Genomic DNA, 20,231 nt, shown 5'->3' on the forward strand with positions numbered 1-20,231 from the left:
CCTGGGGGAGTATTGAGGACTAATTTGGAATGCACCCTCTCAACATCATCAATGAAGAGGACCATCGACCAGGAACCTCATCATAAAAGAAGGCCGCTCAGCGAGGGTGCAGCAGAAAGAAAGTAGTCTCAGAGACAGGAGATGCTTTACAGGGCCAAAGGATGGGGAATCTAACACACACCTAGTGAGCGAGAGAGGTAACGAGGGCACACTTAATTGGGAGGAAGGTGTAGTTGACAGTTTCTACACCGAAACTGGGGTACAGGTTCCCCACACCACCCTGCCCCAAATGAATGCAGCTTATCACCTTAATAATTCTATCTCCCACTCCACACTCAGTGCCCTTAGCTTTGTGCTTAATTCTCTGGTAAATGTTTTTGAGCTTCATTTCATACGCAAGCAGGTCCACTTGTAGAACTGACCCGGGAAGTCGGAGCTTCCGAATTATCAATGGTAGGGCTTATTCACCATTATCAATTCATCCCTCCTTCAGGAGCTGAAAAACATGTCCACAGAAAATAAGGATCATCTTTCACTATCCATGGATTTGAAATCACAGTTCGCTGGATTTGAGCAGGATCTTCAACAAATGAAAGGAGACCTCAATTTGCTCAGAACTGACAGGGTGCATAATTGCAGAGGACACTGCACATGCACGAAACCAATCATACAGGAGGTTGACCAACACTACCTAGATGATACTTCCCTGTCTCAGTTAACTCTGGAATAATTGATCAGGTTGGCCCAAACTGGCGAGGCACTTTCGGAGACTGAGCAACCAGCGAAGGAAACCAGTCCTAACATGGGTGAACACAGAGTGGAAAGCTGTGTGAACATTGTAGCAGCGGGATAGATCTGTCAGTCTCTTTGAGGCCAAAGGCTGTGGATCAAAATAACACTCAAGCCGAGATGGAAGAGGCCAAGAAGCTACAAAAAAGGAACAAATCTAAAGCACCAAGGCAAAAGCAAAGCCAACCAGTTGAGGAACCAATAAGACTGACTCAAAAAACAAAGAATCAGAAACACTCTAAACAAAAGAAATCGGGAGACACAATTCTTCAATGCCCTAAACAAGGTGGTGGCAGCCGACCAAGTGGAAGTACTGAACCACTCATTTACTCAGCAAGTTGACATGAGTTTTCTGAAAGCTGTCCAAGGAGCAAATAATTGCACCAAAACTGTGGACTTGGAAAACAATCCTGAGGGTGGGCCGCTCATCATAAAAATTAATGTCGGCCTACAAACTGTTAATCCTACAGATGGCAACATCAAACCGGTATGGTTAGCACCAATCTTTCTCAAAACAAAGGTGGTCAATGTACCGCGCCAGGTTCAAGGGCAGAGGACTACAAGCTTAGTCAGAAGAATCATCTCAGGCACTCAAAGGGAAGAAGAGAGTGGCCCGCTGAAAGAACCCAAGACCCCTCGTGATAGTGCCGAAGGAGAAAATGCACTAGACACCCAGGACGCTAGCCCCTTTGCTTTACCAACCATTTAGTTAAGAAAATCTGACTATAACAAGGACAAGGGGGCTTTGAATTGTGGGGTTTTGGCACTAACTAGCCAATTACCAGACAATTTGATTGTCATCCTATGAAATTGATCATGTAAGCTTCCCGTATGAGTAGGTCACTTCAATTGTGCAAGTAATTATGAAATCTAATATTCGTACCACAGCCCTTCTGAATTGTGTTTCGGGTTTTAAGAAACTGGGCATAGAAGTGTTACATTTCTATGCTAAGAACCTAGACCACAAAAAAGATGGTGGGAATCATAATATGATCAATGATGGGGGGGGGGTTAACGAAGGCCAGAATAAAAGAAATTGGCAGAAACTTGGGGATGCCAGAGTGACTGAGGAGAAATACCAGATAGGTAATAAGGGAGGAGACAGAAACTAGCTGTGGGCACTGCTCCCAGAAATTCTTACTGAGGTCTTTCAGAAATTAAGTGGGTTGAAAAACTCCCTTTAGTTGATGCTCAGTTGAAGTTTCTTAGCTGCAATACGTGGGGCTCCAGTTCATATGGGGGGCAAAAATGAAAAACGTCATATTCAAGGGTCATGACTTCATTCTACTACAAGAAACCTGGCTGCAAGAGATCTTTCTATTGGATGGATTTACAATTGTCCACCAAGCAGCCGAAAATTTAAATGGGGCAGACTTTCAGGGGGGCTATTGGTGGCCACTCGAAATCACTGGATTAAAATCCTATGAACGATTGACTTCGGAAAGATTAGGGATCCTTCCTGTAAGGATTTTATTCTAGGATCAATGGCAGTGATTAATAATGTATTGGAGCCTGGCGCAATTCTGACCAGGAAATATTTCTGACGGATCTGGCAGACGTTCTAACGAACGTAAAGATCCACTTTGCTGGTGACAACATTCTGGTAGCAGGTGATCTGAAATCCTACTGCATGAATGTAGGCCGATTAACAACAGTCAACAAAAAGGCTAGTATAAATGGAACTAGGTGGAGTGGATTCTTCAAAGAGTGGAATTATGCACTGCTAATGGATCTATTACAGGGTACTTACCTACGCGAATGTGTGCGTCTCTGTGTGTGTGTCTCTGTGTGTATGTGTGCGTCTCTGTGTGTGTGTGTGTGTGTGTGTCTGTGTGTGTGTGTGTGTGTGTGTGTGTGTGTGTGTGTCTGTGTGTGTGTGTGTGTGTGTGTCTGTGTGTGTGTGTGTGTGTGTGTCTGTGTGTGTGTGTGTGTGTGTGTCTGTGTGTGTCTGTGTCTGTGTCTGTGTGTCTGTGTGTGTGTGTGTCTGTGTGTGTGTGTGTGTGTGTCTGTGTGTGTGTCTGTGTGTGTGTGTGTGTCTGTGTGTGTGTGTGTCTGTGTGTGTGTGTCTGTGTCTGTGTCTGTGTGTCTGTGTGTGTGTGTCTGTGTGTGTGTCTGTGTGTGTGTCTGTGTGTGTGTCTGTGTGTGTGTGTGTGTGTCTGTGTGTGTCTGTGTGTGTCTCTGTGTGTGTGTGTGTGTGTGTCTCTGTGTCTGTGTGTCTCTGTGTGTCAGTCATTGGGAAATTGGGTTCCCTCGTAAATAGAGGCAACAGGCAGGCCTTCAATGATCTATGTAATCCCATGGGCTTCCTAGATTTCATATGGGACTTGGGGAAGCCTGGGGTAAAGACTGGCTTTAAACCCAAGAATCACCAACATAGTTTTGACCAAGAAACATCCAGTCGCAAGAAGGAATTGAGAAGATAACTTTGTTGCTGGTATCTAAAGTTCCTCAAATCGAGACCCATCTTCAGATTAACAAAAATCTCAGTTATAATTACTGTAATTGGTCAAAACACAAAAGGTATGAGAGAAACCGTATAGATGGGCTGAATATGCTGAACACCGTAACTAAATCTAACTCCAAGAATTTTTGGAGCATAATCCATCCTCAGGCATCTGATCAAATATCAGCCCAATCGAAGGTCATTCTGAAAAAGGAATGGAGAAAATACTTCCAGAGGGTCTTTGAAGAAAGGAACAGATTTAGCTGTGAAATAAGTCAAATGTAAAATGGGACATCCTCTTTGATGAAGAGAGGATAGAGGACCGGATACGCACATCATCTAGCTCTAGAGCGGCAGGCCCAAATGGCCCTACCAATGACATTTTAAACACATCATTGAGTGCTTGGACCTCTATCCTGTTCAATCTATTCAAAAACATCATGGAGATTAAGATGTGCCCAACTACACTGAATGAAGCCATAGTCCTTCTAATGCACAAAAAAAGGGAGGACTGGACGGATCCTTCAAATTACCGTCCTATCGCCGTTATGGATGTCTAGAGCAAAATCTTCTCGAGATTGATCATAAAAGAATTGGAAGACTGGGCAGACCAATCCAAGATCATCTCGAAAATCCAAACAGGTTTTCATAAAGGGCTGTCAACCTCTTTGAACAGGCTTATAAGTAAACGCACAAAACCTGAGTAGGAAGACGGACCCTCCTCTTTACAGTGTGTGGTTTGACCCATTGAGGGCATTTCACACCATAAATTCAGGCAAACTATGGGGAGCTAAAAAACTGGGGAATCCTGGATGGCCTTCTTTCGATCCTAATTTTCCTTCACAACAAATCATCTATAAAAGTTGAGATTGGACCTTGGGGGGACGGGGGTGGCAATCACCTGTCTCGTCCCATAAGAACAGAGAAAGGTCCAAGACAAGGATGTATGGTAGCCCCTTATCTTTTTAACCTCTGTTTGGCCGATCTATGGGACTATATGAAAACGTGCCCTAGTAGCTCTGACAGTGGGGGCAACAAAGGTGACTGGTCTGGCCTACGCAGATGATGTAGTCCTATTGGATCACACACCCATAGGCCTACAACGCCTGATAACAGCATTTGGCAACTATGCTCTGGCCAACGACCTGATGAGCAATACAAAAAAGACCTTTGTAATGTCATGCAATCAACTAAAAAGAACAAAAAGTCAACTTTAGGTGGGAACTGGATTCACAGAGCCTCCCAGTAGTGAAGGAAATTAAGTACCTCAGCTTCATCATAAGAGCAAGTCTTTCCTTAAAAATAAAAGCCAGAGATGGTAATAGAGGGTAAGCAGAGTCAACTAATAACCCAAATGAAAAAGATCTTACACCTATACTGTAGATTCACTCTGCTCCCTCTAGTCAAATCCTATAAGGGAAAAGTGATCCCGGTCTTGATGTATGGCATCCAGATTGATAACCTGGCTTGTAAAATCAATTGGGTCAGAATGGAAGGCCTCATTTGGAAAAGGGTACTGAAAATTCCCATGTCACTCGCCGTAGCACAGCGATGCTACGAATTGGGCCTACAATCACTACAATCTTATATGGTATGGCGAAGAGTTATGCTATATGGCTCTATTATAAGTTCCCCAAAACATTCCTTGTATGAGGACGTTGTTTATTTGTTTATTTCTTACGCGCACTAGACAATAAACTGCATTCGGGCGCAGATGTTCACTAAAGGTTGAATATTTTGCTATGATGGCCTATAATTGCCCTGGATACTTAGAATAATTTAAATAGGAACCATGCCAATGTGGTGTACGATCGTATACCAATAGGCAGCTGGTTCCACAACTTAAGACCAAACACAGAGAACCTCCTGTCACCTTTGGAAATGCGTTTTGTCCGGGGGATGTATACTAAGAGTTTGTCTGCTGATCGGCGGTCTCTAGTTGGATGGTACTGGTGTATTCTCGTATTCAGATATCTGGGTGCGAGTTTGTGAAAATACTTGCACGCAAGACACACCACCTTAAATTTGATGCACACTCCATCAGTCAGTGGAATGCTTTCCGGGATGTGGAAACATGGTCTCTTTTTCCTAGATTAGCCTAACTGCCGCGTTCTGGGCCCTCTGTAGTCTCGACATTTGTTTCACAGGAATCCCTCTCATAAGACTATTACAGTAGTCGAGATGGGAATTTACCAGAGCTCCCACAACCACTGGATGATCTTGAGGTGTTAAAAAAAGGGAGTACATAACTAAGCAAACGCAGGGAGTAGTACACTGCTTTTACTTTGGCCCCTACCTGGGCTTCGCTGGCCAGATTTTCTTGCCAGATACGAAAATGGAATGTTTACACCTAGAATCTGTGGAATTATATTTGTTCCTTCCTTTCTGTTTTTTTCTCTGATCTAAATATTACTTCTGTTTTGTCTGCGTTAAGCTGTAACTGGTTGCATGCCATCAATTTTTTTTATATCTTGCATACACCGGTCTATCCCTTCAAATTATCTGTCTCCACATAGATCTGTGTATCGTCGGCATATGAATGGAATCGTAGGCCGTGTTTCCTCAAGATATCAAACAGCGGTCGAATGTATAGGTTAAAGATCATAGGTGAAAGCGCTGAGCTTTGGGGGACTCCACATCTCAGTTGTATTAACTCTGAGAGGAAGGGTCCCAATGTTACCTGCTGGGTTCTGTCCTGTAGGAAGGAGTTAAACCAGTCCACCACTACTTTAGCTGCTCTACCTACGTTTCCAATCCGTTGAAGTATGATCTTATGGTTGATTGGGACGAACGCCGCCGACAGGTCGAGCATCAGCAATAACGTATCGCTTCCCCTGTCTGCGGCTTCCAGCAAATCATCCTGGACTGCCAAGTCAGAAGAAGGGTGGCAACACATTCCTTACAGTATTGAAGGATGAAGTTACTCAAGTGCTGTTCAATTGTGAATCAACAGAAAAGACGAGGATAGAGAATCTATTAAAGATTTAAAAAAAGCACTGAGGCAGTACGACTGGATTATGAGGAATAGTTTTTCTGGAATGAAATTCTTCGGGAACTTTCCGATTTGTGATAAACCCAGAGACTTTGTGTTACCTTATCTTAGGCGATTTCCTAATCCAAAGTGGCAGGCGGAATTCTTGAGATTTCACTTGAACTTCTTCAACACTAGAGAACTCAGAAGAATTAGGAATAGAGGAATGGATAGGGAGGGTTTATGCAATCTCAGTAATTCTAAAGCCCAACACTGAGAAACGCGTCTGAATTTCATGCGTGGCCATTAAAAAGGAAAGAGTGAAACACTTCTCCCGTTTTGTACACACTGCTGATTGGATTGACACAGAGACATTCTGGAACAGAATATCAGCAGGGAGGGAAACCTTCCTTTCCTTTGAAGTTAGAAGATTGTTGAATAAATTAAAACCGGTTATTGATTAAGACTTTTGGGTAGGCATTATCAGCTTGGGTGCAGGTTTTATTTTATTTTGTTTTTATTTATCCTTTCACTTCTTTTCATTTCTTTTTTGGATTAATGTATTGATGACATGATCTTATGAGCTTTTTTCTTTCTACTCCCTCGTTAAGCATGTGTATTTTATGAATTTAATGCATTTTCTACTATTGTTAAAAGTATTTTATTGACTAAACAACCAATGAACATAACATAATGCCCTTTCTTACAGTGCATTAATCACATGACTTCCATTTTCGATTGGTCCCCTCCTTCCCCTCCCCGCGCGTACACCAGATCACCAATTCAACATCTATTCTGAGGTTATAGGTTGTACTTCTCCTGTTGATGAGTCGTTTTCGCCTGCTCCGGTCTGAGCCGGTCAAACAGCGTTGCTACTAGCTGTCTCCAAGCCATCACTCTCTCTCCCTGGTCATCTCCCCCTATGTTGGCTGCCTCGCCCGACACTACCGTCTCAGCCTCCACCCATTTTTGGAGGTCGTACCACCACACCTCTACCCTGGGCCTGCTGCTGGCCTTCCAACCCATAGCGATCCTGAGCAGGAAAAGGATATAGGCCAGATCCTTGAGCTTGCATACATGTTTCATCTTACTCGGTCTGGGAAACCCTCCCATCATGCATGCCCATATGGATTCTATTTCCAGTTTAATATCTTTCTCCAACAGGTAATGCGGCACCTCCCGCTAAAACCTTGCTATTTCAGGGCACCACCAGAACATGTGCATCATTCCCGCATTTACTTCCCTGCATTTAGGACATGTCTGTATTCCCGCATCTTTAAATCATGCAATCTTTTGTGGGGTCATATACGCCCTTGTGGGTTATATACAACTGAATTTGCTGCAACCTCGCGTTTAGATACTTTACGATATCTTTGGGCTCTCACCCATAGCCTGTTACTCCTAGGTTCCCCCACCTCCTCCTACCAGTCCCGCCTTAACTGGAGCCCTTCTTTGCCGACCCAGGACATAAGCAGCTCGTAAATCCGGAAGATCTCATGACCTCCATCTGACACATCATAGATTGTTTCAATGACCGTGTCGGGCTCCCCCCTCCAGCATTATATCCGCCCATGTGTTTTTGACTATCCATTCCAGCCTTGTATACAAAATATATTGTCCCCGCTGCAGCCCTGTGTCTTGCACAAGCGCTTTGAATTCCATCACCTTCCCTTCTTGCCACATGTCCCCAACCGTTGCAAAACCATTCGGCTCCCAATGTCTGTTAGGGAGAATTCTCTGTTTAGGCTGAATTTCCTAACCTAGTGAGTCCCCCAGCAGCTTTGCTGGATTTTTGGGGTTTATTTTTTTTCTCCTGCCAAGAGTGAGACTCTTTTACCCTCACTCTTGGGCATGATTTGAGTGTGTTTCTTTGAATCTAGATGTGTGTAATGGGCTATGGGGTCTTTTAACCCATAGGGCTTCATGTGTTTTTGTGATGTGTGTTACACAGCACCCTCAGTGCAGAAACACAGGGGTGGCATAGTGACCCCCCAGTATAGACTCCATACCCTGGGACTGACTACTGTCTCCCAGGGCATGTAAAGTCACCATTGACTTTACTAGTCTTAAATTCTGAACAGAACCAGTACAAACCATCATATTGTGGACGTACTGGCTGGGGCAATTCAATTGCCCCGGGGTCTGTTAGTCGAGGGGGCACGTCTCCGTCCCCCCTGATCGAGTTTTGGCTGATTGCAGTGGATACTACTTTTTATATTCAACCGCGAATATTTCTCTATGGGATTTTCCCATTGTTCGAGGCTACTATCTTTATTTAATTACGATAGCCTCGAACATACCGCCGGTTTATTTAATTAATATTAATTCTCCGGTTGGTATTTTTTGCCAAAACTCTGTTCTAAAATGGCGTTTGTGTTCTCTTCTGTGACTCCAACCCAAGTCGAGCCCTTTGTTCCACTTTTTGGCGGGCTTCTCCACAGAAGCCCTCCAAAGTGTTGCCACTCTGTCTGGGGTACTTAGGAGGGGTGGAGTGGGATTTAGGCACCCTGGACTGAGTTGCCTAGGCAACTCAAGTCGCACTCTGTCCTGATTGGCCCAAGTGGTGAGCCGGCCGGCTCACCACTTAGCATGTTTGAGTGACAGCTAGGCTGAGTGAATGGGGGTTTTCTGCATAAAAGCAGGGCTTTGGGGACTGGAACTTCAGAAGTCGCCACAGGACCTAAGAATCCGACGAGGGAGAAGCTGAGCCGACCTGCCACGACGACATCACCGGTGGAGCCCTGCTGGACTGTCTCACCACTTTTCCCCAACGACAGAGGAGATCTCCCGCCGGAGAGTCTTCTTCCTTTGACTGGTGGGGATAACCAGTTTCACCGTCTTTTCGCCTTCCCGACGTATCTCGTGGCTGCCTTGCCTGTGCCAAGCACCCCGGCAACCGGGATACCACGTTTTACCACGACCGCGAATTAAAGGGTACTACCTTTAACCAGAAAACTCCACGGCTGGTTTCTTCCCTGGCAGTGCAACGACCTTCATCTTTCCTCCAAGTCGAGATCTTCTCTTCCCCTGGACGACAACGTGACTTGCATCCACTGCCAGGAACAACTGCCACCGCTGGAGGATCCTTCCCACTTAAGGTACCGTGTTCCGCCTGGCTTCCCTTGCCACCGACTGTACGGGGTAGATTTAGCCCCCGGCTTTCGAACCTGGGTTAGCCTGGGACACCCTGGCTAAACTTTTCTGAGCCTCTCTAAACTCTTTCTGAACTCTCTGCAAGACTTTCTAAACCTAGTGTAACTGTGTGATCTTGGGCGCATTTGTGCTCTGCTCTCTCTAAGAGTAGGCCCAGCCTTGGGACTTTGGCTCACCAGTGACTTCTGCTCTTCTGCCTTTGCGAACAGTGTTCCTAAATCTTAGAGTGGTGTACCTTTCCATATTCTGTCTTTTTCCCTCCCTTTTTCACAAACTTATTGGAGTGCCATCTAGTTAGGCGCTCACCTCTGTATGAAAATAAGTGGTGTTTTACTAAGACTCATCTGATAAGGAATAAGGGGTGTATATATTATAATAGTAACTGTGTTTAGAGTGTTTTACAATAAGAGTGCTGGAGTGTTTCAAACTGTGTTTTTAAATAAATAATTATATATTTTGATACCAAAGCTCTGGTCAGTGTTTGCTTGTATTATTGTGTCTGAGTGCCTATTGTGTATACTTTGCATACTGCCTAACTCTTCTTGAGAGAAGTCTGACTGCTCAGCCACAGCTACCAGGTAAATCTGGGTGGTACAGATGGTACCAAATGGGTTTACTGCTAACACCTGTAGTCCTAAATCTTTTGCAGTGTTCCCTAAGGGAACGGCACAGGTTTCTGCCTAACAATGTCTACGGATTATCTTCCATAGTTTTTCATCCACTTCCCTCAATGACACTAGCGGTACCTGTGGGGAGCACAGGGCTGTGTTCCCTATGGCCTGGCAAGCTCTCTGCCATATCTTCCCTCCCAGTCCCAACATCCCTGTGCATCCCTTCTGTTGTGCCTTTGGCAACCAAATCCATTCTTTCAGAAAGAACGGGTCACATTCTGCCTTTAATAGTCTAGATTTTGGTGTCGGGTCATCTGAGAGCCACCTCGCAACATACTGCAGCTGGCTGGCCTAGTAATAAGTCTCAAAGTTTGGCAACCTGATGCCCCCTCTATTGTATGTGTTTTGTAGTTTCCACAGTGCTATTCTATGTCTAGTGTTGTGCCATATAAATCCCCTACACAGGCTGTGGAGCTTGACGACAGAATCGCTTGGGTATCATGTATGGTACATTCCTGAAGAAGTGCAGCAACCTAGGCAACACCACCATTTTTAGCATTGCCACTCTCCCCATCATAGTCAGGGGGAGCTTGGCCCAAAATGTCATGCTGCGTTCAAATTAGCCACTGCCCTCTCTGTATTGTGTTCATGTTCAACCTCCTGCGAATGATATATATCGATCCCCGGGTATCTAAAGGTGTCTGTAGTCCACTGTATCTGGAGCATCGGAAGCTCATCTCGTGTCATGCCTTTATATCTGCCCAGGGGGAACATACGTGACTTCTTGGGATTCACAGTTATTCCGGAAAACGATGCATACCTATTCATCACTTCCAATATGTATGCTAGGTTTTCTTCCGGGTAGCTCAGGTATAACAACATGTCATCAGCATTCATGGAGATCAAATGTAGCCCACCCTTCGTAGGGATCCCCACTTCCTCGTATTGTTGCCTCAGGTATATCGCGAAGGGTTCCAAAGTCAGGATAAACAGCATCGGGGACCACGGGCATCCTTGTCTGATGCCCCCACCAAGTTGCCAGTGCTCAGAGAATCGCGCCCATCTTGACCCGCACGAGTGGCGCACTATATAACAGACGCACCCACCTCACATATATTGGTCCCATCCCGTAGCTTCTTAGAGCCGCCATCAACCAAGGCCATTTGACAAAGTCAAAGGCCTTCACCGCATCCAATGATATTATTGCCATCTCTTGTGAGTCCTTCCCCGTTTATTCTATGATATGATGAAGCCTCCTGAGGTTATTGGATATGTTCCTGTGCGGGACATACCCCGTCTGATCAGGATGTACGAGTTTATTAATAACCGGTCTCAACCTGCCCACCCTGGGCTTGTTGGGTTTGAAGAGCGGGATGATCGCCTCCCTCAGAATTCTGGCAACACTTCTCTTTCTAGTGCTTCATTCAAAATTGCTAGCATCGGGGGGAGCAGTTCTGCCCGTACATCTGCCCCCGGGGCCTTGCTAGTAGGAAGGAGCTTGAGCACCACCTCTAGTTCTTCTAGGGTGATCAGGACCTCCAAATCCCCCCCTTTCTGTGTCCCCAGTTTGGGAAAGGCCAATATATGCCAATGTGTCTAATGGGTCCTTGTCTGTCTCCCCTCCCGTTTCAGCGTACAGTTGCTGATAGAACTCTTTAAAGTCATCGTTAACTTCTATTTGAGTGTCTAATGTATGCCCATTTTTGTCTCTAATCGCTCTGGTCGGTTGCTAAGGCATCTCACATGTGTACAACCAGGCTAGCAGCTTGCCTGGCTTGTCACCCCCCGCGTGCTGTCTTTCTACGTACTTTCTGTAATTTAAGTTACACAACCTCCCCCCATAGTCCTTCACACTCTTGTTTTAATCTACCGATACGCTCAATCTGCTTCATGGAGTGTTCCCCATCACGCATGACCCCTTCTAGTTTCTCCTCCACTGCGTGTAGCTCTCTAGTGTAGCTCTCTAGTGATCTCATCCTGTAGGCCTTTGGATTTGGATATTGCTGCTCCCCTCATAACCACCTTAAATGCCTCTCATAGTGTGCCAGATGATTCCACACTGCCCGTATTCAATTCAAAGTATTCCCTTATCTCTTTTCTCATGTCTTCTCTGAACCCTGTATCTTTTAGGGCCTCCGTCCTCAGTTTCCATGTCGGAATCCGTGCCCTGGGTGGTGAGTACTGCCACTCCATAATCAATGGTGAATGGTCCGATAAAAACTCTCGCCTTATATTCTGAACCCATTAACTCTATCAAGCCTGATGTAGCAAATATGTAGTCCAGTCGCATGTATATGTTCTGTGGTGCTGCGTAGTGCAAGTCTCGTCTGTCCCTCGGGTGGTGCATCCTCCACACGTCTGCCAGACCTAAGTCCTTCAGAACTCCTAGGGCCTTAGCTGCAGGGGCAAGCTTAACCATCTTACCATCCAATCTATCCAGATTTCGGTCTAGCGTACAGTTAAAATCTCCTCCCCATATGGCCTCTCCTCCCATGTAAGGGCCAATCTTACTATATAGGGTCTTGAAGTATCCCACTGATTCTTGGTTAGGGGCATACGTATTGATGATGCACACCTCTCTATTTTCTACCAGACCTCTTACCAGTACCATCCTCCCATCAGGCTCTATAGTGGTCTGTAACTGCTTAAAAGGGACATGTGGTGCTATCCATGAGATGACCCCTCTGGCGTACGCCGAGTATGTCACACCGATGGTAATGCCTCTCCACTTCCTCCCCAGCATCTCCAGTTTCTCCTTTGTGAGGTGGGTTTCCTGTAGTAGGGCAATATCTGCCGTCTCAAGTACATCATTATTTTGTTCCGCTTCAAGTAGCTATTGAGCCCCCTGACATCTTCAGGCCTTCCATCTCATCTGTGTCCTGTTCCTCCCGCCACCCTCCTTGTCCGCTGTTTCCTGTATAATGGCGTATGTGTGTAAGCCGGCCCCGTTAACACCCCATCAAACCCCCCCCTTCCCCAACCCAACCTGTTGCCCGCCCTCCCACCTCCCCAAAATGCATTGAGGTTTTAAGCATTTAAGACATTAACGGTTTCCTCTAATCCCTCAGGCATAAACAATATTACTTTATGATGCAAACCCTCTCCCAAATACAGACATTAAAATACAAAAATAAGTCTAATCTGGGCGTGTATTTGGACTGGATAAGTTGTCAGCTTATCTATTAACTTATGACTTTAAGGCAAATTAGATCAAATACAGGAGGGATCCCCTAAGCGAAAGAAAGTTTAAAAAAAAATCTTTAAGGGGACATGACCACAGAGATACATCACGAACAAACCAAAAAAGTGAATCTGTCACAATAGCAGAATGTTCTTTATAAATTCTTAATAAATACTGCTTTTCTTTTTGGAGTGTACAAATACATTTTCAACAATCATTGTGTTCAAATACATAGGGTAACGTCAAGAGCATTCATAATAGCGTGCGTCAACATCTTTTAAAAACACGGAATCTCAAAATGAGAACAGGACACTCTCCTTTAATACGAACGTGCTATACAATACAAAACACATGTAAAACAAATACATGTCTGTATGCCAATAATAATGACAGTGATACCAACACCACTAAACAAATGACTAGAGCTATGAGGCCATCAACACCTCTGAACTCCCACTAGTAGACTGCTTCTGAAATCATCTCACATGAATTTTTAGATAAATTGTCTACAGAAAATCTGTCAGAAAGAATACTTGTAATAGTCACTCGTCATTCATTCTAATTTCATTGCAGGGAATTCACAGCGCCACACTCTTCCTTATCAACAGTTCCTGTTCATTTTCTTGATACTCCCCATGATAAAATGACTAGTTTTACTTCAGCCCATTTTAAAGTAAAAGAAAAGCCCAAGTATGGAGTAGGGTGCCCCTGGTGACATGACTTTGGAGGTAACACTAGATTAAATATCAAAGGGTGCACCACATATTTTATGTACAGAGAAACATTTTTATGAAAGACAAGAATTGCACCTACTGCAAACCAATACACAATTAAATTGAAAATCCATTGTGAAATGTACCTTCTTTTACAAGTTTTTCATTTTGAAATTCCTCATCAAAGGTCAAGTTTTTCAAAAGACTGCTATCGGGAAGTGCTTTTTTGGTTGCTTCTGGTTTATGCAACACAGCCCTTATGAAAAATTAAATCAGACAAAGTGCCATTAAATGAACTGAAATGGAAGAATGAAGATCACACAATTATACACATTGCAATCATTACGAAATATTGTTGTTAGCATCAAATTGGTTCTCAATGTATGATGTACCAAGGGATACAGAGCATGGTAAGCGGTTATTGATGCTGTTGAAAAATGAGCAATGCCATTCACCAGCATAATTGTTTGCTTGACTATATTTGCTTCTTCCCCTGCTCCACATATAGGTTACAGAAGCCAAATCCAATCCTTCAGCTGGTGAGACTGCTGTACATTCATAGATATCAGTCCTATGTATTTAGGGAAAGCCCATACATTTAACATGCTGGACTTTGTAGAATAATAATCATACCTACGAGTAAAACGAAGGTATGTGTTGAATACTCCAAGCATTAATACATTGCTCATACCCACCTTTTACCTGGCTGGGATTACAATGTAACAACAAGACCGTCTGGTAAAACTGGACAACTTTTTGCAATAGTCACACTTAAAAGGGATGGTTATGACAGGTGGCAGTCAATCTCACTGGTTAGTCATTGGCCCATAAGGTAATTGCAAGGAATAAACTAGGGAATTAGTAGCCACTCGTGGTTTATCTGAGGGACGAGTATGGCGAGTCAGGAATAGACACGCTGGGGGTGGGGGGGGTGGGGCGGGAGGCATCTTATCTCATTGTACGCAGATGATGTGTTTCTCTACTTGCAAAATCCAGGGACGAATTTGCAATATGAGCTAGATGGAGCACTAGGCCGCTTTATCAGGTATAACTATAAACCCACATAAATCGAGTCTGTTTCCACTAGGGGGATATGTCCGGAAGACAGTGTGCACGATGCCGGTGCTGCCAATTAAATGGGAATTGAACACATTCCGTTATTTGGGTGTGGACATTTATCATGACCCTCGGACAGAACATACTCGAAACACAATGAGAGCAATCAACGGAATTGAAAACTCCATGTCCTTTTGGGCTAGATTGCCGCTGACCATGATGGGACGGACAGCACTGCTGAAGATGGCGGCGCTCCCAAGACTTTTCATTTTTTCACAAACGTCCCGTTTGCGATACCGAGGTCGTTCTTTAACAAACTACATAGCATATGCAGGGACTTCCTATGTCATAACTCAAGGTGCAGAGTGGCGTTTTGGAAGCTCCAAAACTCGAACTAGGGGGGATAAAACTGCCCAACTTCAAAGTATATTATGTGGCTAGCCAGCTGCAATTCGTGGCTAAATGAACAAACACATGAGTCGAAACTGCTACAAAAAAAACAAAACTCAGTTCTTCTTGAATGAAGTTTTATGGATAACCAACTCCTGCATGACCCGAGCGCCCGGGCTGATGAAACTGGGGTGTAAGATGTGGCGTAGAGTCTGCCAACTGATGTGGAACATCACACCATATTCCCCACAGATTCCGCTGGTAGCGCTAGAAGGGATGAGTGACCAACTGCGGATGAATGAGAGGAAATATTGCGAACCTAAATGGGTGGTAGCATTGGGAGATCTGATAGAGGAACGTTTGCCTAAGGGGTTTGTGGTATTAAGGAAACCGGAGTACACCCAGGGCAACACCTTACATATTCATGCTTACTGAGGAATGTAAGAAGCAGATGGCTGGAGACAGGAGCATCACTGCAGCCAGATGAGACGATTGAGACATTTTATGATATGTCAGAAGGTGGGCATGAAGTCTCGCGGATATATGAGCTGTTCATGTCCGAAGTGGGGAAGGAGTTGGGACAGACTAGACAACAATGGGAGGCAGACTTGAAAGAACCATGTCAGACGCAGCTTGGAATAGAGCTACGGTATACCACAAAAAGGTGTCCAGGAACGCAAGGCTCCAACAGATCCAATTATCTATAACCCAGAGAGCATATTTGACCCCGAATAGAATAGAAAAATGTAGTCAAGCAAGTGTGGGGCGGTGCAGGCAGACCTGGTCCATATGTTCTGGGCTTGCAAAGAGATAGGTAGATTCTGAGAAGAGGTGGCCCAAACACTAACAAAACCGGTTATCAGCTTGGAAATTGGATCCCTCCTGGCTCGTTTACTGAGGGGCCCTGGGAGCATGTGCTCACCTGAATGCGCCCACCGGCACCAATCTTCAGACCCCATTGACACGTCGACAATGATCAGCATTGCCTAATGACACCAGTATTATTAGGGGGTGGAGGATGGTGGGACGTATAGAGGAAAGGGGACTATCGACTAAGAGTAAGTTAGTCACTACGGTGAGTAACTTAATTACTCTTACATCCTGTTCCCTTTCCTCCATACTGTATAGGCGATTACAACTGAATTTAGCCCCAGGGTGGAGAGGAGCCCCTCCTTTAAGAAAACAGTTTCTTAGAACCGCCTGCCCGAACGCTGCGTCTGACCTAGAGGTGGCGTCCAAACAGTAGTGTTTACAGAAAGCCGAAGGGGTGGCCCAGGTAGCCACCCTGCTGATAACCTTCCACGGCACATGGCGTTGGAACGCGATGGCCGTGGATCTGACCGCATGGGCATGTAAGTTGGCTGGCACTGGTTTGTGCCGACCCTCGTAGGCCTCCTTGATGACTGCGAACATCCACCTTGCTATGAAGGCTTTGGAGGCCTGATAACCGGGCATTGACACACCGAAAGTGATCAACAAGGTGTCCGCCTTGCAAAGTACTTGGTCCTGTCCAGGTAGTATTTTAGCGTGCGTCTGACAGCCAGACGGTGCAAGACCCTCTGAGGCTCGACCTTGGGATCGACGAAGAAAGTAGGTAAGACTATTTCCTCATGGAGATGGAAGGAGGTCACCTTGGGTAGGAAAGAAGGGTGTGTCCACAGGACGACCTTGTCCTTGTGAAAAGTGGTGTAGGGTTCCGAGGCCACCGGAGCGTGGATCTCGCTGACTGTGCAAGGTGAGGCCCACAAGCAGTACTGTCTTTATGGTGACCAGTCGGATGTCCGCAGACGCCATAGGCTCAAGGAACCCAACACAACCTTAAGGTCCCACACACGGTGTGGCTTCTTTATAGGCAGGTAAAGACTGTGGAGGCCTGCCAGATGTCACTTGATCACCGGGTTGGAGGAGAAGAGGCCCTCCTCTGAATTCCTGTAAGCCCCTATGGCTGCCAGATAGGTGCAGCATGTATCCACCTGCACACCTGAGTGGGTGAGGTGTGCTAAAAAGGAGAGCACGTCGTCCAAGGTGCACTTAAGGGGGTCGATCTCCCTAAAGTCGGCCCAGTGATGGAATCTAGACCATTTACTATTATATTGGCTCCTAGTAGCCTTGCTTCTAGCACCCTGGATGATCTCCAGGTTAGCCTGAGATAGGCTTAAGTGTTTCAGGGTGATTGCTCAGGAACCATGCTGCAAGGGCTAGTTTGTGAGGAGAAGGGTGGAGTACCCTGCTCCCTTGGTGGGCCAGGAGAGGAGCTGGGCCCAGCGGTAGGAGAATGGGTGGTCTGTCCTATAGGCTGAGAAGCTCGGATAACCACAGTCTGGCTGGCCACGAGGGAGCTATCAAAACGATACTGAGGTGCTGGGATTCCTTTATTTTGCAGATCCCCCTGTGGACCAGGGGTGTGGGCGGGAAGACACACGCCGTCATGTCGTTCCATTGCATCTGGAATGCGTCGCCCAGAGAGCCGAAGCCCTGCCCCTGCAAGGAGGTGAACTGTTGTCATTTCCTGTTGTCCCGGGAGGCAAAAAGATCCACCTGGGGATGCCGCTACCTGAGGAAGATTTCCTTCAGTACCAGTTCGTTCAATTGCCACTCGTAATTGTCCGCCCCCAGTCTGCTGAGCCTGTCCACTTCCAGGTTGGATTCCCCCGGAAGGTGAACGTCATTCTCCAGAGCCCATTCCCACATGCCGACTGCTAGGTTGCACAGCGGAGGGGATCTGGCGGCCCCCTGCTTGTTGACATAGTACATGCTGGTGGAGTTGTCTGTCTGGATAAGTACTGTTTTGCCTTCGATAAGAGGGAGAAAGGCCTTGAGAGCCAACCATATGGCCATCAATTCTAGCCAATTGATGTGGGACTCCTGCCCCTGCCGAGTCCAGACTCCATGGAAGGGAAGAGTCCATAGTAACTGTGACCTGAGGGGTTGGATGTCGGAAGGGCTTGCCCTGCCTCAGGTTGAAATCCGTGGACCACCATTGGAGGTTCGAGAGGAGAAAGGGAGGAATGTTGATTGGCTTCGCTTGGGAGCCCTTCTCCTGATTCCATGAGGCTACGAAGTGCAGCTGTAATCTCTGCATCCCGAGTCTTCTGTGGGGCACAGCCAAAAGGACTGCTGCCATAAGACCCAGTAGGTGCCGGTACCACCAGGCCGAGGTCACGGGCCTAGAGACGAAATGAGCTGTCGCTCTCTTGATGGCCCCAATCATGTCTTCTGAGGGAAAAGACTCCCACGGAGCTTGTATCCCAGATGAGGAAAAAGAAGGGCAGACTCTATGTGGGCTGCAGCTGAGACTTCTTAAGATTTATAGTGAACCCCAGGCCATGGAGTGTGTTCATCAGTGCGGAGGCAGTATGCTGAACCGCTTTCGGAGAGGTGGCCCGGATGAGCCAGTCGTCCAGGTATGTGTAGCCGTGGTGGCCCTGAGGAGGGCTGCCACTGCATTCATTAACCTGGTAAATACCCTGGGTGCCGAGTTGAGGCCGAAGGGTAGCACTTTTGGAAATGGATGCCCATGATCCTGCAGCGCAGTAAGGAACGATGCAGCTGCCAAATCGGGACATGTAGGTAAGTGTCCTTCAGATCCAGGTATCACATCCAGTCTCCGCTGTCCAGTGTTTCCGCAATAAAAGCTGGCGTAACCATCTTGAATTTTTGCAGAGGAAGGGAGAGGTTGAGGGTGGAAAGGTCCAATACAACACCCAGGCCAGCCTGGTGGTTCTTCTGTATGGCAAAAATCCTGGAATAGAAGCCCAATCCTCGCTGGGAGGTTGGGACTTCTTCCACTGCCTGGCTCTCGACGAGCGACCGGATCTCCACCAGCAGAGTTGTTGTCCCAATCTGTGGGAGAGGAGGAAGGTACCGGTAGGCGTTATCCTGTGGACACTACAGAGAGGATCCAGGGGTCCAAAAAATTCTGCCACCCAAATTGCACGTGAAAGGCAAGCCTGCCCTCCACCGGAGACACATGGACCTGAAGGGGCGCGTCATGCCTTCGTTCCATCTGAGGCTGTTGCGGAGGAGGGGGATTGGAAAAACCCTTGCGCCCCCCCCCCTTTTGTTGTTTCCTCCGATGCAGACTCTGAGAACGGTCAGGTTGTCTGGACCTCAGTTCTTGGAAGTCTCGGAACCTGCCAAATGCCCACCCCTTGTCAGAGCGCTGCTGAGACTGGGTGTAGGCCTTGGGCATGGCCTTCGTAAGAGTAGATAAAGACTTTGCGGTTTGCGAGCTGTTCTTTTTATCTAATTCCTCATCCGTGGTGAAGTGGAAGAGGTCACTACCCTCGAAGGGAAGGTCCAATAAGCGTTCCAGGACATCAGGATTAAACTTAGTAGCCCGGAGCCAGGCTGTCCTTCTCGTGTATGTGGTGAAGCAGATGGCCCAGGCAGAGGTATCGATGTGGGCCACGGTGGACTCCATTATGTCCGGCGCTACCAGCCTGGACTCTTCTAATCATGCCTTAAAGCGCACTTGGCTATGTGCCGGAAGCTCTGGTAGGAAGTCCGCAATTTGCCACCAGAGGATTTGGTTAGGGGCTGCCAGCATGGCATCTGCTTTGGCCTGACGAAGGTGCAAGGAGGCGTTGGAGTACAGCTTTTTCCTGTACGCCTCCAAGATCTTCTCTTCCTTGCCTAGCAGCGTCAAGGACAAGGTGGTCGAGGACGACTGAGGCTTGGAATAGAGCGACGCCGCAGCTATCACGGTAGAGTGCTGTTGAGGATGCGCCGAAAGCAAGAGTGTGTCCCCCTCCATCTGCCTGTACTTGGCATCTAGGCGCTGATTGACAGGCTGGGCCGAGTGCGGCTTGAGCTACCCCTTCTTGGCCAGGGCAACGACGTCTTTCTGCATCAACATCCCCATTTTGGTGGGGGGTCTTGGAGTGAGGACTTCTGCCAAGACTTCCTCCTCTGGCTGCTCTAC

The 20,231-nt window shown here is 46.6% G+C and overlaps 1 protein-coding gene across 5 annotated transcripts in view; it reads right to left on the minus strand.

Annotated features, from left to right (window-relative positions):
• Window positions 1-20,231, minus strand: part of CEP192 (centrosomal protein 192) — a 2,773,731-nt gene that overhangs the window by 655,222 nt on the left and 2,098,278 nt on the right. For all 5 annotated transcript variants that reach the window (XM_069620824.1, XM_069620822.1, XM_069620821.1 and 2 more), the window contains one exon: window positions 14,008-14,117. In XM_069620824.1, the coding sequence (XP_069476925.1) occupies window positions 14,008-14,117 (110 nt within the window). The remainder of the gene's footprint in view (window positions 1-14,007; window positions 14,118-20,231) is intronic.

This window comes from Ambystoma mexicanum, chromosome 5q (assembly GCF_040938575.1).
Source record: "Ambystoma mexicanum isolate Mex_15411 chromosome 5q, UKY_AmexF1_1, whole genome shotgun sequence".
NCBI lineage: Eukaryota > Metazoa > Chordata > Amphibia > Caudata > Ambystomatidae > Ambystoma > Ambystoma mexicanum.